Source organism: Sceloporus occidentalis, unplaced genomic scaffold (genome assembly GCF_023333645.1).
Source record: "Sceloporus occidentalis isolate IW3139 unplaced genomic scaffold, rSceOcc1.0.p SCAF_117, whole genome shotgun sequence".
NCBI classification, from domain to species: Eukaryota; Metazoa; Chordata; class Lepidosauria; order Squamata; family Phrynosomatidae; genus Sceloporus; species Sceloporus occidentalis.
Window position 1 is genome coordinate 269,515 of NW_028317097.1, and position 25,248 is coordinate 294,762.

Here is a 25,248-nt window from a genome sequence, read left to right on the forward strand (position 1 = left end):
TGTTATTTATGCTGTAATTCATTTGTTTTACTCTGCAATTGGCAGCTGACAGGCTGTAATTTCACGGCTTGTAATAAAAGGTGTCTCATAATCTGCTTCATTTAGCAGCGAAGCCTCTAATGAAATTAACTGCAGCCCTAATTATTCCCGTGAATACTAACGACCCGCCGTCACAAGTCCCTGGGAGAAGGACACTGGGACCCCGCCTGCCACAATCCGGTACAAAGGGCCGAGCTCGCATGTTTGGGAAAACTTTGATGCGTTGCCCTGCGTATTATTAATGAGTATATGCCTTCTAACCTTAAGTAGACCTATTCTGCCCGTTGAGTGAACATTAACCCCTTTACTGCCAGCATGGTCTACCTGCGCAAAGATGGATTGTGACGATGCTTGCTGGTGCCCCGTGATAATTACACGTGGAAACATCAGTGGGGTCTCCTGTTGAGAGCGTGTATTGTACAGTCGCTGATCTGTCGCCTGTGATCATGCTGTTATCCCACTGCCTCTGATCAGCCCCCCTGGTAATACACAGACTCAGGAGCCCTCTGCTGCAAGGAACAGAAACTTATCACCAAGTCAGGCTTTATCTCTTAATGAATAGAGAGTGCTGAAGTAAGCGTTAGGTAATTGAGTTTATAATTAATTACCCAGAACCCTCATCAGATAACATGCTTGTAGAGATTTTTTTTTCCTTTTTATCACCATCTCCGTCTCTCCATGTCCCCCAGGCCTGCCCTTCTCTGTCCTTGTACTGGCTGCTCGTATGTACTTATCTCTGACCAAGTCTGGCCACTGTCCCCTCCCTGTGTCCCATAGGTGATGATGGATTAGCTGGAGGAGTGAGCTGGTGGGTGATGCTTAGATTGGTTCCAACGATAGTTGCCTTGCTCTCTCCCACCATGTCACTCACGGGCTAGCCTGATGTTCTTCTGACATTTCCCAAACAAAGGCCTTGAAAGTTTGGAGTCCATCAGTCCCACGCCTCCCAGAATTGGCATCCCCTTTCACAAAGGACACCCGCGTTTCCATCTCCTGCTTCATTCCCACCAACAATACTGCTGCAAATGAGCGCCATTCAGTGTGTGTCTGTTCAGAGTCTTATCGCCCATGGGCTGGGGAGAGAACCCTGAGCTCTGATTGATCCCACTGTGATTAGGGGAACTTTATCTCCGCTATGCTTCCCTCTTTCTTCAACCCTATGGTGTGTCCCTAATTTTCTTCCATGTTGACAATGTGATTATTTTTTTTTCTACTTTATCGTTTTTTACCATCTCCATCTTTAAAAAAACAAAACAAAAAAAAAACTATTTATGATAGTTTCTTCTTGTACTCCTCTGTCAGCATCCTTCTGATGGTCATGGATTCTGTACGGTCCTTCATTTAATTAAATCGTGAAAGGTTGAGCATTCGGTGTCCTAATCCCACCCCACCAGGCATTGGAGCCACCATACAGTCAACAAGTCAAATGCCTTCTATACATATATTTCCTTTCCAAGAGTAATTTATTATGGTTGAAGTCAAACCCATCCAACCCACCAGACCAATAAAAAGATGAAGGTGAAGTTTAGTGGCCGTAGCATAGACTTTGGGGTAATAAAACATTTTATCTCCCCAAATATCATTTATGTTATTAAATTATATAATTTGCAGGCGTTTGTGTGTTTATCTGTGCACAAATATAAATTGTACAGGACAAAGCGTGAATATTTTTGAATTCTGAAAAAAAAAATTGTCTGCAAATATTTTTATAGTTCGAAAATTATGGGATCATGCTGCGAAATTAAATAGACCTGAAAAAGTTGTGGATCCATGTACCAGCCTCCCTGCAGACTTTTAAAGAAGCATTCGGTCAGTTTGGGGTTTTTTAGGAGTTGAAGAGATGGTGGTGTGCTCCTTGCCCGATGTCACAAAGATTGGTGGTGCGAGTGCTGCCCTCGGAGAGACAATATGTCCGTCAATGTGCAATGTGACGACGGAAGCCGCTGGGGGGGAGGAGGAGGTGGGGAGGGCTGGGGAAGGTAGCGGGGCAGAGTATCATTATCAGACGTAATTGATAAATAATATCCCTCATAAATACTGCCAGTCCTTCAATTAGTTTTCTGTAAAGTTCCGAATGGGGAAGTGATGGCCTGTCAAAGTGACAATGGATGACAAAAATTAATAAATTGCCTTCTAAATAGTGCGGACACTTAAGAAAAATTGGGCAGCCAATTTAGCCCAGCGGGAGGTGGGGGCCGGGGGCTTCTTCTCGTTTTATTTTGTGCTCTTGTCGGGCCTCTAATGTTGTCTGGGCTTTATTAATGATAACGGAGCCTCCGCTGCCGCTTATGTTGCTACGGGCAACTTTGTTCATTAAAATTAAAGCCGGCGTTTAATCCCATTAGCTGCTCTCTGGGTAGCTCCTGTCGCTGACAGTGTAAGGGTGGGGGGTGCAGGGGGCCGTGCCCTGCGGACCATCGGGTCGGGGGAGACGCTGGAGCTCCTCTCTGTCTATCCCATTTTAGGCTTATAAATATATCTAATACAGGTAATATCCCTCCAGATACGGCACCGTCACCAGGAAATAACATTTTTTAAAAAAGGCTTTCATTGGTTTGCTTAACCCCTTCCCCGCTGCAGTGGTCAGCAGTGCCAGTTGGCGGGGAATAGGTTAACCCCGTGTGTGTTTTCTATCCGCTGATTGAGTTATTATGGGGAATGGAGCGAGCTGGAATTAGCTCTGGCAGTGATCCGCTGGTATTAGCGCGCTGTGTGTAAATACATCGTATTGTATGGAAGTGCTCATTAGATGAACGTGGGAGTTTTGTGTTTATTTGTTCGTGTTAATTGCTGCCTAACAGTTATCGGTGCAGAAATCGGTGCGCAGCCAGAGTACATGAAGTAAATGGCTTTGGGGTACTGTACTTGAGTTAGTCGGAAATCTAAAAAAAAAAAACCAGCCAGGTTCGATTTAGAAAAGACGGGAAAATTTACAAAGATGCATTTCTTTGCCCCCCCGATAGCACCTCGAGACGGTGTAACGCGCTATTCCACTTAGTTACAAATGGCTCTGCTCTTGTTTTCCATTTGTATTTGCTAATAACAATGTGAGATAATGTGCTCTCCGCGAAGACGCTGAGCGAGATGAATGACACTTTGAGACTCATTGTGTCAGTAGGCAGGGGGTGGGGGGAAGAGGAGACGGTGGAGAAGCCATAGCCCCCCCCCCCCCCCCCCCCGTTGCGTGGGCTTTTGGTTCTGTGCTCGACCCCATTTGAGTGTCCAGGGGACACGGGCTCGAGCATAAAACCCCGAAACTGACCTCGTCGCGGATAGGGTGTGGGCCGGGTAGCCGCCTTGTGTAACAATGGCATTCTGTAAGCAAATGGTTAAATGATAAAAAGGAGTGTGTTTCCTTTATACGGATCCGGCCGCCTCCCGAGCAGCGTGGAATCAATCTGATCTCCGCTATAATGTGCATGTTCTGGGCGCCTGAGCTGTCATGTGTAAGGAGCTGTGAAGATGTATATTTTGAAGAGCAAAAAAAGCGCAGACCCTGCTTTTTTATCCTGCCACCCTTTAATTGTTGACTAAAATCTAATAACTGTTGTGCTAAATGAGCCATTAAATGTCCTTCTCGTAAAACATTGTGTATCAAATGATTTTAATGTTAGAAGCATAATGTCACTTTCATCTTCATGACAAGAGGCAGATAGCAAGGAACGCAGAGACAGAGAATTAATGATGAGGGAAGCAGAAGCTGGGGTGGAATCCTGTAGACAGAGCTCCGCTAGGGACCGAATTCAGGACCTTGGACAAGGCACTCAGCCATGCTCCTCGAGCCGCTCATATTTCACCGATATGTATCTGCTGTGGTCGTGAACAAAGTGAATGCGATCCCCGTTACATTTATAAGACATGCATTCCGGTCTCCATTAACATTTCATTGGGAGGTGGGGAGGGAGATCTTGAGAACACAGTGAGATGTTTAACGTGAGATTTAGGTGGTATTGGATGCAAACATTGTTAGTTTTAACCATTTGCTATGAGAACACCTGGTTACAAGTAGGTACCTCCTATAACACATATAGGAAGAGTAACATGCACTGGATAACACTACACATAAGATAGAGCTGGGAACATGCATACAACAACACGCACTGGCTCGCTAGACAAAATGATGTGGTATCGTTGTAGCATAATGCAGGTGCCTCTCGAGTAATTATTGGGATTTTATGGTCTAGAAATGCTGCTGTTGCATAGAACAGTCAACATTAAACCCAATAATGATCAAACCAATAGCCCAGTAAGTTTAATAAATATTGATTTTCATATTTGCCATTCAAGATCTACGAGTGGGGTCATCCTCCCAATAATTACTGGAGTTCTAATAGTAGGCAGAGAGCACATTATGTGTGTAAAACTAATTAATTTAATTAGTCACGCATTTAATGATCCTCGTCTCTTCCCTTTAGCTATAAACACAGGTTTCATGAGATATTGGTCTAATCTGCTATAGCTTATATGACTGAATGGTATAATGTCTGGAATTTGCCTGCAGCCATGCTGAACTCAGCAGATAAACCTCAGACAGATCATTGTTTGCCAAGCTGTGCTGAGCTTTACCATGTTCCTTCCTGAAGACCAGTGTGTGGATTTTCTTGTGTAGCAGACCTTCAGGTGAACTTGTCCCGCCATTTCTATCAAGCTAAGCCGCCCTCGGCAGGTCATAGAAGATTAACACTGAACTGTGCCGGATTCAGAGATCGTGACATATTCAGCACAGTCTTTTGAGTGGTTCCCTATGTGGCTAAAATGTATTACGTTAAATGTAACAGCTTGGGATATCTGCCTGGGCTGGCCCTTATTCCTGCTTACAGTCAAAGCAAGCAAAGAACCATTATATCTCCAGTGAATACATCTCAACCAACACATAAGCGGTAGGAGTTCAACATCTATCAGTTCAGCCAGCTCTTTTACGGTCTCTTCATTACGATACATGGTAATACATCATGTTGTATACCTTGCCCTCTTTATGTGGGGTGTGTGTAGTGGTGGAAACCATTCCTATGCTGATATATCCAGAGTTGGGGTTTAAGTCAGCCTAGTATGTAATTGTCATAACCCTTATGAAGTATTCTTATCATATGAAACCTATTGGGGTAACTTCATGGGTATGTCCACAGTTTGGTGAGAACTGCTCCAAGGAACACCGTGAACTGAACTGGACCCAAGCATGTTAAGTCCAAGTTCTATTAAAATCCTCTGGGCTGAGCCACTGAATGGAGTTTTCTTTTTAAGGATAAGTAAATAACCCTTAGCAGGTCTTAAGTGTAAGAATCCTTATGGAAACACGCTATGGGTGCCAGCTCTTGGTTCATCTTACAAGTATTCCCAAGAGACATCATTTATACGTGATAAATAATTCTGTAATTTTTGGCAGTACTATGGAGGATGTATCCAATGTTGCATTTAGTTCCAGATGAAATTTGTTAATCTATCTGCATTAACCATACATTGGGAAGAGCCAGCCTGACCCTTCTCGCACGGATACCCTGCAGGGCCAGACTTAAATAATGTCCCAAGATATTTCATATCAATGGTGTTTACCTAGAGCGCATGTAATGATTATACACATTGTACTTAATAGTAGCTAAAAGCACAATTGGTATGTGTACATAGTTCTGTGAAGTGACTGTCATGCACCTGTATATTGTGGCGCATGCGCACAATGCCCTATAGATACGACAGACTTTCAGTTAATATGCAGGGGATAGCTGCAGTGGCCTGTGGAAATCAAGCTGGGAGAAAATGGTTCTTTTAATTGTTGGCCTTGGGAGAGATGTGCAGGGACAGCAGGGTGGGCAGGTGATGGAGCATCCCTATAATGGACCCCAGGTTGGAATGACTGTGGTCACGGGTGGATGGTAATAGCCTCCCTGAGGTTCCAGCTTCAACTTCAGCTGTGGCCACCGGAACAGGATGGTTTTTGTTATTTAGGGAAGCTGAATTTTAGAACATAGCTGTGCCCTGACGAATATAAAGCAGTACAAAATATGATGAGCGGACTCCAGAAATGGCCTCCCTCCACCTTTCAGCCGGTCCCAAAGCCATTATTGACCCCTGACTACACTCTTCTCCAGATTCTGTTACCTGTGCCAAATCTGACACTGTCTCTGATATCTGACTACCAATAGACTGCAATAGGGAAAAACAATGTACAGTGATGAATATAATCGGATAGAAGAGCGAAGATAGTTTTTAGTGGCGCTCTTCAAACATTACATGAGAGCATGTCGGCTGCCCTGGACCACCATTCCCTGACCAGCGCCTAACACTTTACTGCCGTAGCCTGATGTTTTGTGTTCTTATCGTTGTCTATGGAAGAACCCCTTCCTGGCTCCTAGAATTTTCTGTCTGGCTTATTAGTCCTGCATAGATTTCTTTAGCTTTGCCCGAGTTACCAAGCCTGGTTGGTGTGTTTTGCATTATTGGAACTGTAGTTCCAGGAAAACCAACAGTGGATTAGTGTTTTGGTGATTCACAGGTTAAAACTACATTATTTCTCAATTACCTTCCCAATTCCATAGATGCCCCAGATTGGAATCTATCGGTCATTATGTATATATATATATGTATGTGGGGGGGGGGGTATGGTAGCGAGCGACGTTCTCCTTCCTCTATCTCCCTCTCTTTATTATTGTAAATTACTGCTGAGCGCTGGAGAGGTGAGCGGTTTAGCCAATTAGTGGCATTTGAGTTGGATTTGCTTGTCATTAACTGTTCTCCTGTGCAGGGCTCTTTGAAGCCAGCTCCTGTGTGATATCCTCCCAGCGGTGAGATGTTGGTAATGACAGTGGGGTCACTGGGGTGATGTGACCCGCCACCAACATCCTTTTATTGTTTTTCTTTTCCTTGGTTTTCTTTTTTATTCCAGGTTTAGCAAATAGGGCAACCACAATAACAAGTCTCCTCTCGGCACCCGGCAGGGGCTTTTGGGAGCCATTGACAGCTCTATTAAAGTGTAATCCGGTGTCCCCCCTCCTCCTACACAGTGACAGAATTATTAACAACAGATTTTGGGGGGGAAGTGACACTGATTAACCATCTCAGTACCAAGGACCTGCGGCAAGGGCTGCTAAAACCAATAGCAGACTTTACCTATTTGGGTTCATTATAAATTAGCAACATACTTGTTTATTTGGCTTGCACATCCTTTGTGTATTCAGGAGGTTGGTGATTTTGAAGGTGTATTTGTATATTCGCTTTTCATTGCTTGCAGAACTGACTTGAAGGTTCCTAGTGCCCTAGGTTGACTGTTTCAGGTTCCCTCCTCATTCTTGCGCTCCATTAGCAGCCCAGTTGGGCGCTGTATTCCAATCTCATTTTCAGGTTTAGGGGACATTGTGTTTGTGGCATCTCCTTAAAAAACAAAAAAACAAAAACCCTTATATAAAAGAGGATATTTTAAGCATTAAATGGCGATGCTTTATGCCTCGGTGTGAAATGTTGTGTTTTGGGAATTATTTAGTGCCACATTTCCCAATGGGGATTGTGAGTTAATTTGCAAGCTGAGCTGTGCTTCCTTCGTGCCACCATCCCGCTCACATTTCCTGAGGACCTTCCTGCCCCAAGTCCCTCTCAGCCTCCCAACCCGCTCCTCCATGAGCGGGACCGGATCAATAAATCTTTGCTGGTAAATAATTGCTATTGAGCTGTGTTTCCATGCAAGAGTGCGAGCGCTGTATTGTGACGGCCAAAGGGGGCACAACTCCCACCTATACAAATTGCCTTAGCTCTTGGGTGAGGAGCACATGTCTACGGGAGAGTTCATTCTTTCCTGCTCCGTCAAGGACGTTCATCTACACTTCTACATGAGCCTGAACTTTGAAATGCCAGAGGACAGTGTAGAACATTGTTAGTTTAGCTAGTCTAGGAACCTATTACTAGTCCTTGTTATGGCATTTGTCTACGACAATGGCTGACCCCAAACACCACGTTCCTGTGTTGAGTTACTGACGACTGAGTAATTGAACTCTAATAATGTTAGAATGTCATCGATTCCATAAACATTTTTTTGCTTTAATATTGGAATTGACGTCTGTTCTTGCAGAGCCAAAATTAGCTTTGGTGTAATCCACCGGTGGACCGTGGTGCGTTGCAGTACATATTGTCCGTTTTGAAATGATACATTCCAATAAAACTTTCTTTCTCAATTACCTTTCCTTCCTTAATGTTCCTTATCTCTGGTTTCACTGTAGGGCATGCTGCTGAAAAGAAGTGGAAAGTCGCTGAACAAGGAGTGGAAGAAGAAATATGTCACATTGAGTGATAATGGAGTTTTGACCTATCACCCCAGTTTACATGTGAGTGCAGACTTCTAACACCACTTTGACTTTTGATTTTCCACCCCAGTGTAACCACATGTTGGTATAAATGGGTATATCTGATGCATGTGTTGGTTTGTGTATCTGCTGTTGGTAAATATGTATCAATTGTTTGACTTTTGACTGCCTTGTGATGCCAAAACTGGTACCATAAGAAGACACTCATATGTATTGGAGGAATCAGGTACTGAATGTACTTGGCTGGTTCAAGATTAAACCCCCCCCCCAAATCCTATTAGTTATTTCAGCATGTATGGTTTTTATAGTCAGTCTCAGGTGATTGAGTCATTTAATACAATAAAGAACCCACACCTTGTTTATGTGGTCATGTCACATGGATCTGTTAATCATCGGTTTTAGGAGATTGATGGTTTCAGTGTTTTGTGTTGTGTGTATCTTCTTTTAGTTACATGGCTCTGTGTAAGTACGACTGTGTGTGCCATTTGTGTTGTGCCCCGTTGTTTGGGTATCTACATGTGTTTGGTATTCTGCGTCGGTGTATCCTGGCGCACTGCATGCCAATGTATTGTTCATCTGCGGTAGGGCTATTCGGAGGTGACGTCTGTCCGAGACGCCCTCCTCCCCAGGTGATGGTCTCTACGAGCTCTTCGTTACATCCTTGTCAAAACTGAAAAATTCTCTAATCAACAGCAATCTGTCCGCAGCCCCCTGGACCCCTGGCGGTGTGTCCCCCTCTCTATGTGCTTGCTGGCGCTCGCGTCTCCAGGCTGCTGATTACATTAGGCTAAGCTGCAGAGGAAATGAACCGTGTCTTATTTAGGTGCAAGTAGCTCCCACGTAGCTGGGGCCTGGGGCACTTTTAAAGCATTTTATGGCATTAAAATTAGTGTTGCTTCCCTCTGTGCTGCTGCGTGTAATGCCTTAAACTCAATAAGCAAAAGGCGAGAGAGCCCCCGCTCCCTCCCTTCTCTCTCTTCCTTCGCTCTCCCTTCGCTGCAGAGAGGTTATGTGCTTCGTTCTTTTTTATTTTTATTTTTTTTAACAGATTAGTTTTTTGTCTGAAAATCTTGGTCAGGAAGGGCCACTGGCAACCCGGCATCAGGAGCGTGGCACACGGATGTACATATGTATATGTCCATCTCAAGATAGATGTGTGTATACATATAGTGTGTAAATATATACGTATGGTATGTAAATATATACAAACATACACACGTAATAAGAGTGCCCCAACCCAACACATTTCTGTGTCTCCACGTAAACACACTTAGACGACACTTAACAACTTAGATGAATACCTCTTACATTTAAAAAAAAAAAATAAGATGGTGAACTTTTTATAAAAAAAAATACAACCCCCCAATGCCCCCCTCTAGTAATTTTAGTTCTGAAAACATCTGCCGTCTCGTCAGTCTCTCCAGTCTCGCCACTGCTGCTTTTTTCATTGGTAAAATGTTCATCTCTGCAAAATAAACTCGTCTGCTATCATACATATCCCTACGTGCAAGCAATCCACGTGCGGGGTAAGCGATAGTACGGTGTGAGTGTAGCGGGTAAAGGGTACCTTTCTATAAGGTACGCGACGGTGGGTTCCGATGTCATTGTAAGCGGTGCTCGTTATCGCCAACAATAGACCTGATCTTCTGATTTATTTAGATACTTTGGCAATAATCACAGGTGATGTTGTTTTTTTACATTTTATTTTGTTCTTGCGAGAAAGCTGCAGACCTCACATTTCTCGGTGAATAAGCCCCGTTTAGAACGATCTCTGCTGTGACTGATTTGGAGAAGCATCAGTATAAAATAGTACGGCGATTGCCGGATCGCGTGGCCACGGATGGGAGCTGGATACTGACCCCCTATATCTGTAAGGATGCAGCAGACTGTGGAGCAATCCGACGAATCTGCTTTCTGCTGACGTTTGGCTGCCGTCTGCGCTGGCTAATTGTTGCTGCTATAAGAGCTTGCCCCGGGGGTCCGATATAAAGTCACTCGCAGCCCTCCCTCCCAAGAAGGAAAGTTCTCATTCCCACCCAGCCCCAGAGCAGTGCCCCATGAGGTGCCAGTCACAGGGTGCGAGGCGGCAGCCAGACCCCGCGGAGACCCCATTCTTCAAGTAAAGATCCCCCCTCCCACTGCGCAGTGTGCGCCTCTCCTCCTCACCACATCTCATTTGCATCTGGGACATCAATTAGCATGTTTGTTGAGGCTAATTGAATGAAACTCAATCATAGCCCTTAATTGCTTGCCTATGTAAAAAGAAATCACATTAATGCAGCTAATTAAGTGTATGGCAATAAGATGCAACATAATTAGTGGGAGAGATGTTAACCCTTTTACTGCTTGGGGTAAAAACACATTGCAGAACAACGCGTTACACCTGTGTATGGTATTCTTCGGAAGCGAGCCGTGTTGAGATTTGGAGGTTAAATCGTGATAACCAAGATTTTTTTTTTTCATTTTAATCCGTCATCCCTTTTGTAACATCCACGCTCAAACATCCCACTTACCCGAACACATACAGATCGCTTTCCATGCAGGCTTTTTGCCGGTCCCATGTGCTATTTTTGCGTGTTTCTTTTTTGTCTTGTTTTGTTTCCAAATACAGGTTTTTCCCGCATAACCGATAAGAGAAACGCCGCCCTGCCACATGTGTCAAGTGCAACGCGGCCAGCGTCCGAAACGCAAATAATGGGAAACACAGTGACAGGGGGCGACTCAATTCCTTTTTCAGACAGATAATCTCCCCCTTCATGTGGGTTTATTTGTTTCTAATGTTAAGAGATCAGCGGCAGCGCGAGCCGAGCATGCTAATAGCCTGGCAATTATCTCTTTTTCAGGTTTTCAAGGGGCAGAAAGGGGCTCTGGCAAAGGGGGGGGTCCGTGGAGTGGCCCCCAGAGACTTGTTAAACGCTCTTTATCTCACGAGTGCTGGTGCGGCCTCCTCCTCCAGTCTTGTTAAGTGTCCGTGTACCTTGATCTTCTGCTGTTTGCCTGTGATCAGTGATTTTGGATGGGGGTGGAATGGGTAGCAATCTGCATATGTGAGCCGGGATGCGCAGCCCGTTACTGGTGGTGATCCGCAGGATGAGATGAGGTCAGCTTTTAATAAGTCATTTCTTGTACCTCGACCTCTATGAGGTGTCTCGCTTTGACCCTCTGCTAGGGGGCACGGCTCACCAGAACGCTGATTTGTCATTATTTGTAGTCATTATTTTTGCTGTTCCTTTCTTCTGGTGGTAGTCATTTGACACACGTGTACATGGTTGTGTTTCCATTGCATCATATATGTTACAGCTATATTTTGTCCCTTGTGATCAAAACGCATGGCTAGTATGTTCCTGTTGACGTGGGGTTTTCACTTGTGTTCACTCTCCTTTGGTGGGTCAATGTGATTCCATTACACGTTATCCTAATATTCAGTGAGCCTTTTATACTCAGCTGTGGGAAGCGGGACTTGTTCAGATCCGCATTCATTGTGACACATGCCGAATTGTCATGTGGTGCATCCCTGGACTGGCACAATGATGGTTTCTAGTCCTGCCTAAGTATATAAAACATGTATGACGGTATATGATGTGGTTTGCGTGACGGCACCATGCTGACTTTCACATCCCATGTCAATTCTGATTCCTTTTAGGATTATATGCAGAATGTCCATGGTAAAGAGATTGATCTCCTCAGGACCACAGTCAAAGTTCCAGGGAAACGGCCTCCACGAGCAACATCATCTTGCGCGCCAATTGCCAGTCCGAAAACCAACGGCCTCACAAAGGAGGTTAGCGGGCTGCAGATCTCCTCTAACACAGGTATGGGATAGCTTGGATTGCCTGCTGCGCTGTAAATGTGTATATGGCAAGCAGCGGAAGCTTTGTGTAGGATCTTGTATGTGCCAAGTACATCCACCTAGTGTGCTTTCTGAGCAGTGTGTGTTTCTTGGTAAGTTATATTAGATCAGGTGCCTTATGTGAGATGTGCAATTTTACCAGTAATTGTAGTTTATTCTCAGTTCTTCTTTATATATGTAGAATTGGAATAATCATTTAGGTGATAAGTTCATTTCCATTTTATATGATGTTTTGTAGGTTCATTCTTTTTTTTCAATGAGGTCTTGAAAGCCTACGTAACGCTACATATTCTATAAATATTCCCGAAAGTCACAAACAGTGTTCTCTTGGGTCACTAGGCAATCTTATTTGTAAATAATTACATTTTCTGTCCTATCGCTGATCAGTTGCTGTTTCCAAATTCTACACTTTACAGTTCTATGTGCTAAATGAACCCTAATTATATTTACAGATGAAAATAAGCAATAAATGTGCTAAAAACTCACCTTATGTGTACACCACGAGGAAGGGTATTTTCTGTTCTGAGTCTGAGTGATCTTGTCTGTTCTCTCTCATCGACCAGTCTCTACTTATATGAGGGTAACTTTACTCCTAGTATCTACAAAACTGTTACATTGGCTGACTGGCATAAAGCACAACCTATAAGCAGCTTTAATGAAAGCAATTAGTTATTGAAGTGCCAGGATGCCAACAAGTCTCAGTTCACAATAAAATGCACTGCATCCTGGAATTAATTTTGTGGCAGAAGCGAAAGAATGGATCTCTGCCTCCCTTGCTACGTTATGTGGCCTCCATTTCCAATGGGTGGCGGGTTGGGGTTAGGGCTGTTGGAATACAACACCCAAGCCTTCATTACTGTTACCGCCCACTTGATGAATATAGCATTATTTTATCTGGTTTCAACCAAGATAATGGTGGGCAGAGAAGAACAAAGTTTAAAAAATGAGTACCATATAAATATGATAGGTAAAAAAAATCGCCATGAATGAGCGTGAGTGGAAGAATTCAGGACAGAAGGGTGGGTAATGTATATTATAATGTGTCTCTTAGCTGGAAGTTAAGAAGTGCAGGGAAAGGTGATGGAGAAGACTTGGAAGGTGGAGTAGAGGAGACCACAGCAAGTCCGATGTTTATAGTCAGAGGAATATAGCATTGTAAATGAATGTAGAGTTGTAAATGAGATGCGTGTCTCTGTGTATTTTTTGTTAAAACATGTAAAACTTAATGTATTGCCAGCTTCTCACACTGAGACAGGGGGTGAAAACTCCCCCTCCTCAACTCTTCACTAGCCCCAGGTCTCTTTCATAATGTTAAATCCATCAAGAGGCAAGGGGCTGATTTTTACCCAAAACCACTAATGTGTTTTCGGTGCTGAACTGCTGATGACATCTTAAAAGTCCTCATCGTGCCGCGTCCTCCACACTCCAACAATCAGAACATCTCGTAAACCCATAAAATCCAAACTAATAGCAATGAATATTCAGTGACCTAGAATACTAATTATTGTCATGAATATTAATGCCATCGGACTTGCTTTGGTCCCCTGTGTTCCTCCTCCTCCCCATTGTCTGTCTGCATCTCCTATCTCCTCAACACTTTTCCCTTTTACTTTATAGTCCCCATATAAATACAGATGCATTTGTGTGCACGTGTGTATGTGTATATAAATGTGTGTGTGTGTGTGTGTGTGTGAATGCATGAAATATATATATATATATAATTTTTTTTTAATTATTATCTTTTTTAAACTACTTCTTCCACCACTACTTAGATTCTTTCCTCCCCGTCGTGTCTCCTGCTTCCTTTTTCTCCATCCGGTATGTTTTTCCTTTACCGTTTTTAATCCTTGAGCACTTTTTTAATTCTTTGTTCTCCGTCTCCCCCATTACACGCTGATCCCCTCTCTTCCTGCCTCTCACCCGCTTCTCTCACGCTTCCCACTCTGCTGTGCTCTATGTCTCATAATGAGAGTTTAAGAGGGGGCTTTTTGTCCTCAAACAGTGGTGGGGGCAATAAGCAGGCCTTGATTAACGACATGGGGGGGGCAATTTCACGTGACTACAGCCCCTTCCACTGGCCCCCTCACGGAGGGAAGCTCCTCTCTAGGCGTCCTCCAGCTCTCAGATTAATGGCATCGCAGGATGCATTTCGGATACATTGCAAAGGTTTCTATCTAATGGCTTCAGCCATTTCCTCTTTGAGTGACAGGCGCGGGAAGTAATCGGCTGTGCAGAATGGCAGCACATTGCAAGTACTTAAGTGTACATTATCCCTGTTGTGTGTCCTGTAGAGGCTGTTTATCAGGACGCCTCTCGCAGCCGACAGGCACCAACTGATGTCGCTCTCGCTGTGGCAGGAGCAAGTAAATGTGAGACTAATATTAATAATAAAGATAGCGCAAGTGAGAGCCCGGAGACGGGGAAAGTCTTCTTGTGATTGGGAAGCGGGGTAACATGGGCTTGGCGCAAGTCTCTGCTGCCATTCATTGGACCAGGACTCGTTCTGCTTCCCGATCACACACACAACACTTTCTTTTCCTGTCCTTCTCTCCGTATCTTTTTATCTTTTCTCTTGTGCTTTTTCATATTTTTTCTGCGATTTCTAACTGCTATTCTTTTTTTCCCTTTGTGTTTCTTTAACACTTATTGGGTCCCCTTTTCCTCTCCCTTTTACTTTCTTCCAGCACTTGTTTATTACTTCCGCTTCTCGTCCCTCATTTATGCTCTTTCCTTTTGCTGTCAATTCTTTGTTTCTCTTTCCTTCACTTTATTTCCTGCCACCTCCAAACAAAAACTCGTGTGAGTAGATATATGGTACATATTATTACATAGATACCCATAACGCCCTCCCTTTGTCTGTTCCGTGTTCTATGTCAGTGCAAATCCAAATGTATCCTCTTTGCGGTTTCAGACTGTTTGAGCTTTTAAATTCATTTTAAATTGTATTCTAATGTCGTATCTCTTTTATCTCATTTATTTCTGTTTCTCTATACCTGTTTTGATACATATTCTTATCGATCAGAAAGACCTAAAGATAAAGACACACTCATGATGTTAGCAGTTTCTATATAAGGTGATGGAAATAGCAATGCCAAGATGTTGTGTGAATTAAAGCGATGACTTAATTGCTGTTCATTTCTTAAAAAAATATTATCAAATCCAGCAGTTGCCTGCCCTTGTGATGATATACATGGTCACTTTTTAATGATCACTGGATATCCTCTATAGCTTGGGACCAAAGTCAATGATTCATGTAGAAACTTCCTCCTGTCTAACCTGTCCAGGGAATGTGACCAGCAGCACATCCGTCACCCAGATGGCTAGTGGCCCGAGTGGAATTAGTCTTGGATCATTCAGCAGGATGGACGGGATGCACCAAAGGTCGTATTCTGTGTCCAGTGCCGATCAGTGGAGTGAGGGCGCTGTCATCGCCAACTCAGCTATCAGCAGCGGTAAGGACATGCCAAAAACCATCTCCGTTTAATATCTTCCTCGCCAGCCAATGGCTGGTTATTATATATGTGTGGCGCATTTGACAGTTTTGTGACAGTTTGGGTACATTACTGTCAATCCTCACCTACTCTCTTTTTGCAATTCTGGGGTTAACATTCTGTAGTTTCCTTAGACTTTTAAAAGTGGCAAATGTCTCACATGAACAACTTTTCTATTTATTATCGCCCCTTTATATACAGAAAAGATGTGCTTCTAATAGTGGATTAACAAAATAATTAATACCAAGCATTCCAGCTTGAGCATAGCAGTTTTTTGCCCATCCCAACGATGTGACTTTTATTTGAGGTGACCGGGTACTGCTTATCCTTCAACTATAATTATTTGCAAATATCCCACCAGCTTTTCCTGGCACTGAGAAGTACTGGGATCTATGAGAAGCGAGCAGCCCGATGTCAGCAACTGTAAACTGTACCCTGCCTTCCACCACCACACTCTAAACTGTACCCTGCCTGCCACCACCACGCTCTAAACTGTACCCTGCCCGCCACCACCACGCTCTAAACTGTACCCTGCCTTCCACCACCTCGCTCTAAACTGTACCCTGCCTGCCACCACCACGCTCTAAACTGTACCCTGCCCGCCACCACCACGCTCTAAACTGTACCCTGCCTGCCACCACCACGCTCTAAACTGTACCCTGCCCGCCACCACCACGCTCTAAACTGTACCCTGCCCGCCACCACCACGCTCTAAACTGTACCCTGCCTTCCACCACCACGCTCTAAACTGTACCCTGCCTGCCACCACCACGCTCTAAACTGTACCCTGCCTGCCACCACCACGCTCTAAACTGTACCCTGCCTTCCACCACCACGCTCTAAACTGTACCCTGCCTTCCACCACCACGCTCTAAACTGTACCCTGCCTTCCACCACCACGCTCTAAACTGTACCCTGCCTGCCACCACCACGCTCTAAACTGTACCCTGCCCGCCACCACCACGCTCTAAACTGTACCATGAGCACTGTGGCATACTGCACTGCCACAACCACCATCTGAAACTTACTGTGCCCATTTCCACGTACAAAACCTCAATCTGCCTGCTGCCACACTAAACTTCACAATGCCCACCACAAACACACTGCTTGCCAAAGCACACTATACAGCACCGCTCAGTGAAGCACATTTTAATCACCAACCCCCTGCAGCATCCTACAGTCCTGTATCCTCCCAAAAAACAATCGTAAGAAATCTATTACTACTTTCCCAGTTTATGTCCTTATTTTTTAAATGATTATATAAGGGTGATGTCCATGAATTGGTTAATGCAAAGGAACAACTTTTTGCTGTAATTTGCACAAGTTCTCTGGTTCTGGAGCTGAGATTTTCTAGGGATTTCAGGTGCTGCAGACAGCAGAGGTAGGGACGTAGCCGTAACCCCATTGAAGTGACAGTCGGGGATGAGGCTTTCAGCTTCTTCCAAGAGAAAAGCACAAGAAAGGGAAAAATTCCTCCGAGTGACAATCTTGTGACGGGGAAAACGGAACAGAGGGAAATGGAGAAGAGAGATGTCTTCAGAGGCGCAAGAAATAATAACAAGGATCTATGCAGCCAAAAAAAGACAGCCGAGTATTTGGAAGGGGGGTAGGAGGGGGCGCGAGTTTGAAGATGTCTCCTGTACAAGACACTATTTGTGAGCATTGTCACAGAGGAACAATACAATCCACAGCGAGCCCCAGAAAATGGTTTGCGTGTCTTTTATTCATCTAGATCAGGATCCTTAAAAGAGAATTGGTGACCTTGTCTTCTCATGTTAATGCGACAGCTATGAGCTTTGGGAAAGATTGGGATTGGTCTTGGCTACAAGGGGAGCATGTGCCCAAGGGTGTAGGCCTCCTCATCACAGATCGCACAACCTGCGTATCTTACTGCAATATAGATATTAGGCATGGGGTGTAGGAACCTCTCATATACCCCGCAAAAAAGCCTAGAAAGTATTGGGTTTGCCCTTTTTTCTTGTCCTATATTATAGACTGTGCTTGCGGTTAGTCCCTACGTGGAGGAACCATAATGGGGTATGTCCAGACTAAGGTGTGTACCTACGGACCTGTTTCTTCCTCTGACGTCACCGGATACTGAGTACTGACGTATTTTTTTGCTACTGTATTTGTGTGGTGATATAGTTTTATGGTTAAAGAATTTTGGCATAAAATTGACGTCGGGTACACAGGTCAGTATCAAAAGATGTAGAGACAACGGCAACCACCCAGTGACTATAGGCAAACCATAGCAATAAAGATGCTGTTATGGTGACGCGACCACCTACCGTCCCAGAATCCTCCACTCTTGACCATCGGTGTAATTTTATCGGCTGCTAGGCTGTCACCACAGCTAGTTTTATAGCAATAAAGGGTTAACTTCCCCAGTGGAAAAACTCATCAAGAATATGACAAAAAGGGAAATGAGGAATAATCAGGTACTTGGCAATGCGAGAAAAATGATAAATGCTTCCGATATTTCTTGCAATAAACTTTTCCGAAAGTGGCCCCCCTCCCCATTCTTTCCAGACAGCAAATTCAATCTCTCAGACCCCCCTTACCCGTGGCCCACTCACGCTGCACCATCAACGCTCATTGTTCCATACTTTTAAGGGGGGTTTTTTTTATTTTATTTTATTATTTCCTTTTTTTTTTTTTTTGTCATTTACTTCAAACATGTAAAATCCTTTTAATTTAAACTTTCTCTCTTCCTTTCATTAAAAGGTTTCGGAATCTAAAAGCGCTGTGTTAATGCGCGTGTGATATCAGCGGGGCCGGGGAGAGAAGTTTTTTCTCTTGTTTCTTCTTGTTCTTCTCTATCTTTGGGATTTAAATGTCCCCCTTTGCCAGTGAATATGCTGCTTATTGTCCCTGCTTTTTGTGCAAGACAAAATAACACACATCGGGCTCTCATATTATTTTCTGATTTCAATGCCGTCTTCCCCCCTCACCGCATTCAATTAACGGCATGCATGGGGGGCAGAGTAAAAGGATCTTATTTTTTTAAGCAGCCCGCGTTTCCCTGTGGCTCCCGCCTTTTGAAAAGCTCTCTGAACGTTTCCTAATTAGATAAATTACTTTATCTGAAGGGCCACAAAACAGGAGGTGCTGCGAGAGAATAAAAAAAGCGCCGGAGTGCGGTCTATAGATCGGGGGAGGAGGCAGGCGTCGGAGGGTCTCGTGTCAGATTCTTGCCCGCTTTTTGCCGGCTGTGTGGTATCTGCTACCTGACTTGTAAAATTAGCTGTCTTGTACGATTTGTCAGTGGAGCAGTGAAGCTCTCAAGCAACTCCGGGCGGGAAAATGATTCTGTCATATCGTAACCGCTTTACCGGCGGATCACCTGGAAAGCCGGCTTAGGGGGGCTTTTCCATTAACAAAGCGGCCAGAAACACCGAAATCTCCGTATGTTAAACGCTATGCGCCGGACGCTTTGGCCCTGGGCCTTCCTCCGCTTGCTGTAGGGTGGAAAGTGTCTAGAATCCCGTTGGTCTCGTTGAATTGTAAAATGGCAAGATATACGTGAAAACGTTCTAAAGCCTCTTCACGTATGTGAGCGACTGGAATTTTTATTATTTTTCACAAAAGACCAACATACTTTAGCGTTTTGGTGCTTGATGTATCGTTCTTCATCAATTGATGCTCTCAAAAAAAGTCAGAGCATTGCTATACGTTACTGCCCGCGGTCCACATTAAGGTAGCATGATTTTTTTAAATAAAACAAGAAAAAATATTAAGAACATATAAAAAAACATTTACGTTCTTGCATAATTGCTAGTTGAGGAACACAACGACAGAGAGACCTGAAACTCCAGAACATTTGCAGAAGAACGTCTCGTTTCTTTGTTACAAACAAACACGGAGGCACACGGCATCCTATCGCTCCGGTGTCTGGTGTATTCTTTCACTCATCAGGCATGATGGCTCCATATTCTTCCGTTATTAAACATTGGTATCTTTGTAACGGTATTCAGTTGCCTGCGTCCCATATTCACAGAAGTTTGCGGTGCTGCAGAATGCTAAATGCTTGTATGGCCGGGCAGTCATTAATTCTTTGGCAGTAACGTGGCTACGGCGCTCTTTGCTTTAACTCGTATCCTAACCGGGTGCAGCCATCAGCAACCAGAAAGCAGTGAAACCGGTAAAATCCCAAGTTGCGGAAACAGTATATCTTGAGGCAATAGAATCAGCGTCTCAATTCCCCACTCTGATACACCGCCATCTTTTTTGAGAAAAAATCCGGTTACGGACATAAAACCGTTTTTGGATACAGGAAATAGAGCGAGCAATCACACAGATTCATTGTGAGGCCCGAAATGTTTGCATTTTATTTTATTTTTGGAGGACGTGCCGTTTCCCAGAGTCTTCGCCAGTCACAACATGACCAGAGGGTATTGCCAGGACAATATGTGGCATCCTGTCAGCTGAGATAAGTTGCCATATTTTCCACTTGAGCTGAAGCTAAATGATTGTACAATAAGTTACGAGTGTCCTTGAGAGCAGGCCGGTGATGGCAGCGATCACTCGGAGGGTTCATCTCCCCGCTGCTGATATTTATGGGATGTGAATGTTATTTTATTCCTTGCCTGTCTCTGACACTAAGCTGATCGGAGCTGCTGCCCAGAGGAGAGGGGTATATTTTGGGAGCGGATGGGACGGGTTCTTGCTAGCGCAATAAAACAGGATTGTGAATGTACAAGATCTATAAAATAATTGAAATTGTTGTGTCATGGGGAGAAGCAGCGCAATCTAAATAGACGATGTCTCTTCTCCCTGTCCCCTCCCTCTCGGTTTCTTCTACACTCTTTGAGCTCTTCTTATTTTCTTCATTTCATCCTTCGCTATTTTTCTGTCTCTTTTTGCTCTGTCTATTTCATGCTGTTCTGTTATTTCATTGTCTCATTTCTTATTATCTTTTACCCACATACTCTTTTCTTTCTGTCTGGTCCTTTTTCCCCCCCTCTTTGCATACATCGGATTTAGTCATGTTTTCTCTTCTTGTTACAGACACAGGCCTGGGTGACTCCGTGTGCTCCAGTCCAAGCATCTGCAGCACCGCGAGCCCGAAGATAGACCCGCCGCCCTCTCCCCACGCCAACCGCAAAAAGCACCGCCGAAAGAAAAGCACCAGCAACTTCAAAGCCGACGGCCTGTCCAGTACGGCCGAAGGTGAGAGCCCTCTTCCACTGTCTGTAATCACATTAACCCTTTCATTGTCACAGCCATTAAGGAATGCGACGGAGAAATTTTGTTCTGATGTGAACATCAAATCTTGCTCCACCGTGGGCTCCTTCTTTACGGTTTCACCGCTGCAAAAAAGAAAAATTCCTTTCATCAACACTGTTCTAACAAACCTATGAGCAACCCTTAACCCGTAGAGAGAGAAGAATAGGTTTACAGAGTATGTGTCCATTTGCCAATGTTGTGGCTGCCTGATGGAGTTCCATGTCCCACCCAAATAGGTCCCTGTCGCCCTCCTCGACTGGGGATATGGGATACAGTTTAGGTGTCGGTGCCCTGGGGGTATGAGATACAGTTTAGGTGTCGGTGCCCTGGGGGTATGAGATACAGTTTAGGTGTCGGTGCACTGGGGATATGAGATACAGTTTAGGTGTCGGTGCACTGGGGGTATGAGATACAGTTTAGGTATCGGTGCCCTGGGGATATGGGATACAGTTTAGGTATCGGTGCACTGGGGGTATGAGATACAGTTTAGGTATCGGTGCACTGGGGGTATGAGATACAGTTTAGGTATCGGTGCCCTGGGGATATGGGATACAGTTTGGGTATCAGTGCCCTGGGGGTATGGGATACAGTTTAGGTATCGGTGCACTGGGGGTATGAGATACAGTTTAGGTGTCGGTGCACTGGGGGTATGAGATACAGTTTAGGTATCGGTGCACTGGGGATGGGGTTAGCGAGCCAAGTCATCCCCTCTTCCCAGCTAATCATAATCTTTCAGGTTAAAGAATGAATTGGTATGTTTGTTTTGTGCGGTGATATGTCAATTTTACGTCTTGTATTTCTCTACTTTCTGTTAGCTTGTACGGCTGCATAAAATGCTTTCGTATAATACTCAATGTATACTTTTTTTTAAAAAATTTTTTACCATAACTATTTTTTAGCCTATTTTTGCCATACCTCCTTTCCATAGGAAGCCATGAAATAGCAGAGTATCTGATACTATTATACCCGACAAAGGTATTATTTTGATAATGATAGAAGACGCTGGAAGCAGAATCACTAGATGCACCTTTTCTGATTATTTTTGCCATCATCCTTGCATTTCAAAAAAACACGGAGGGGTTGAACTTCTTACGTGCCCTTTTTCCTTACAAATGATTTAATAGCACATGGTCCCTTTTCATGTTATTTACTGGCACTCAGGTTTTCGCCTCAATATTGCTGCCTAGTTTTAAATAGTATAAGCATTTTCCGCCCCAGATTTAGCTGATGACAGGGCCGTTATCGGCTGCCTTGTAATTGTAAGCAGAATGTACTCCGTCTCCCTGAGATGCCGCAGCTTTTCAGTCCTTCCCGCAGTTTGGGACCTTTTGCTGTGAATGTTTGAAATAAGGAATTATTTCCGTATTTAGACCACATCTGTAAAATCAGATCCTTAGACCCTGGATGAGTTCAAATTGCGTTGTTGGGGATCCAGTGCTTCACTGATCACAGATTCACGTTAAATATGCAGCCCTCTAATTAACCCTTTGAAATGTGATCCCTGTCAAAGCCCTGCTTAGGTTTGATGCTGCGGGTTCCCATGCCCTGAGCTTGCTGCACCTGGAAGTCGTATTATGGTCATTTTGTGCACCTGTGCTCATGTATTATATGATGCACCCCTAGATTTTAATTACTGATCAGGGGGTCTCTCGTATATCCATGGACCATCTCTGGACACTTCGTGTTTTGTCATGTGTAAAGAAGTGCAGCTGCTTTGCGATTGTAGTTTTAGAAATGGGCAGTATTGTGTGTTACTGGTTTTCAGGCCATTGATTTTATATTTATATATATATATGTATGTTATTAGGCCTTACTCCACAGTTTCATGAATGGTGTATACTTCAACTTATATCAAAGTTTTGTGTCCCTCCATTCAGAGTCATAAACACAGTGACCTTTAAATAATTCTCATAGTGTGATGTTTGCTTCTGTACCCGACGTGTTGTGATAGTCCTCTAGTGACACTGATTGGAACATAGGGTGAGTATAATTATATTGAAAATTAATTGGTAAAACAAATACAAAATAATAATAATATACGGAAAGGATTCTCTGTTTTATTAATTTGAGTGATTACGTCTAAGCGGTTGACCTGCTGGCTGGATCAGCATGCTGGTATTAGTGATCCTCTATCACTATCGGGGCCGCGATGAAGTGGGGAAAGCCTCTCTGAGATGGCTGCGGACCGCCGCGGTTTCCCACACGTGTATCTGTGTTACCAGACTGGCTCTGTATCCATCGTACACGGAGTAAGCATGTATGTGCATCATATCCATAACACGTTCCTTCTTTGTTAGTAATAGAGCAGCGGGCAGATCTGCATCCATCAGTTGTTTTGGATAAATGTTTTCACGTCTATTCCTTTCCTCGGTTTCTGCGGCGTGTCCATTTTCAGCCTTGTAACATCGGGTACACCTCAGTGACACTGTTTACGTATAAATCTCTATAACAGCCTAAACGTTTAATTCATGAATTTAAATAATGAAAAGCCGCTTTAACAAATATATTGTGAACAAACCCGCTGTCGCTTTCTTATTCCCGAAACAGATCATGCGTTTTGCATTACACAGGACTTTATGCAGCTTAACGGGTCTGATGTGTTTGCTTGGATAGCCAAACTTGCGCGTGATGGAACAAAGCATAGTGACTGGCGGGGAGAAATAACTAATCTCTGACGGCCGTATGATCATCGAGCGGAGCTCATTGTTGTACAGATGCGGGAGAAAAATGTGTCTTGGCGTGACAGCCGCAGGTTGCCTAATGCTGTGCTAATGCTAGATCTTTGTCGAATGCACTGGAAACACAATACATAATACCCCCTTTCCCCCTCCGACCCACTCGCTCTTCCGTCTGTCCCTCTCCTTTCTCTTCCCCATTTATTTTTCTCTTTCTCCGTCTCTCCTTACCTCCTGCTCTCTGGATGCAGCTAAACGCAAAGCATGGAAACTAAACCGTGTTGGCAGCCTGCGAAATGTTTACAGCGGCAACGCTAACACTGAAGGTAACGCTCGCCCCCTTCTCACCCCACGCTGTCTGCATGTGCCTCGCCGGCTGTGTCTTCTCTTGGTGTTTCATGTCATCGTTCTGCGGCCGCTATCATTTCACGTCCCGGAAGGTGTATGCGCAGCACCATACATAGCAGCAGAGTACCATATCCATGTGATAGCTTTATACGGCGGCGTACACTCCGTGACAGGACACGGAGGTGACTCGGCCCCTGCTGGAAGATGCTTACAAGGTTGGTAGTCTCATCAAGGCTGTAGTCAGCCAGTCAAGGTCGTCGTCCCATTTTGCCTCATTTCATCCAATTACTACCACCCGTTCCGGCCTCCATCTTGTGCAAAAAGTGTTTCTCACGTGAGAAAGATTTTGAAGTAGTGTCCAGTTACGCACTCATTTGTGATTCGCACATGAAAACCCATCCATTTACCCCTATGCAGAAGTCGTGCTGTAGTCACATGTGGGCACGGACTCATCTTTTGGCTATTATCACCATGCCTCCCAAAGTCTAGATCTAGCCAAACCCTCACGATGCATTTGTTGGATTTCATGTGCCTTCATAAGTTTAGTTTCTATACACACTCATTTAACCTTCTTTTAGTGTGAAAAGTCAGTAGACTGGATTGTTGGACCCCTTTAGGAGATGGGTGACATGCAATGCTCCTTAGTGAGATGGTGGGTGCTGTCAGTGTACGCCTTTCCCTTAGGCTGTGGGTACCATAGGAGGGTAATTGGTGATAACTAAGCTAGCAAAGCCCTGGCAAGTGGGTAACATGGCTGTTGGCCATCAACCGTTATGAGATTTGCACCAAAAGTGTTTCAGTGATATTGCGTCATATTGTTCTACAAATCTCAGCGTTTAGAAAGTGTGCTAAATGTAGGCTTAATGTGCACTAAGATGGAAGCCTATGGCCCAGGACACAACGCACGAGTCAAAAACATTCACACGGCTCTCAGAAACCTTTAACTATAAACGGGGCGTTATACTACTTACTGCGCTGTGTCCAGAACATGACTTGGGACCTCGAGATGAAGGTCGCTCCCGCTCTCCTCTCCTTCCTTCTCTCTTTCCTCTCTCTTTCCTCTCTCTCTCTCCTCTCTCTCTCCTCTCTCTCTCCTCTCTCTCTCTCCTCTCTCTCTTTCTCCAGAATATATCTCCAATTGTTTAATCTGAAAGAGAGACTTTACATTTTATACACTGGCCTACAAGAAGGGGATGCAAACCTCTTCTGGAACAATGTGGCACAATCTGGTTTTGTGCAAATACAAGTGCAGCATGTCTCTGTCCTCCCTGATAAACGGTATGAATGTGGCAGAGGGTTAAAACAATTGCTTTGCAGCAGGTTATGACTTTGTA

General features: G+C 44.2%; 1 protein-coding gene across 3 annotated transcripts in view; it reads left to right on the top strand.

Annotated features, from left to right (window-relative positions):
- The window catches only part of LOC149282375 (arf-GAP with GTPase, ANK repeat and PH domain-containing protein 1), a 154,751-nt gene that overhangs the window by 112,468 nt on the left and 17,035 nt on the right, over positions 1-25,248 (top strand). The window contains exons 10-14 of one of the 3 annotated variants that reach the window (XM_089498233.1): positions 8,241-8,345; positions 11,968-12,136; positions 15,459-15,626; positions 20,673-20,834; positions 23,818-23,892. In XM_089498233.1, coding sequence (XP_089354359.1) covers positions 8,241-8,345; positions 11,968-12,136; positions 15,459-15,626; positions 20,673-20,834; positions 23,818-23,892 — 679 coding nt within the window. The remainder of the gene's footprint in view (positions 1-8,240; positions 8,346-11,967; positions 12,137-15,458; positions 15,627-20,672; positions 20,835-23,817; positions 23,893-25,248) is intronic. The other 2 variants (XM_089498234.1, XM_089498235.1) reach the window with 2 other exon arrangements.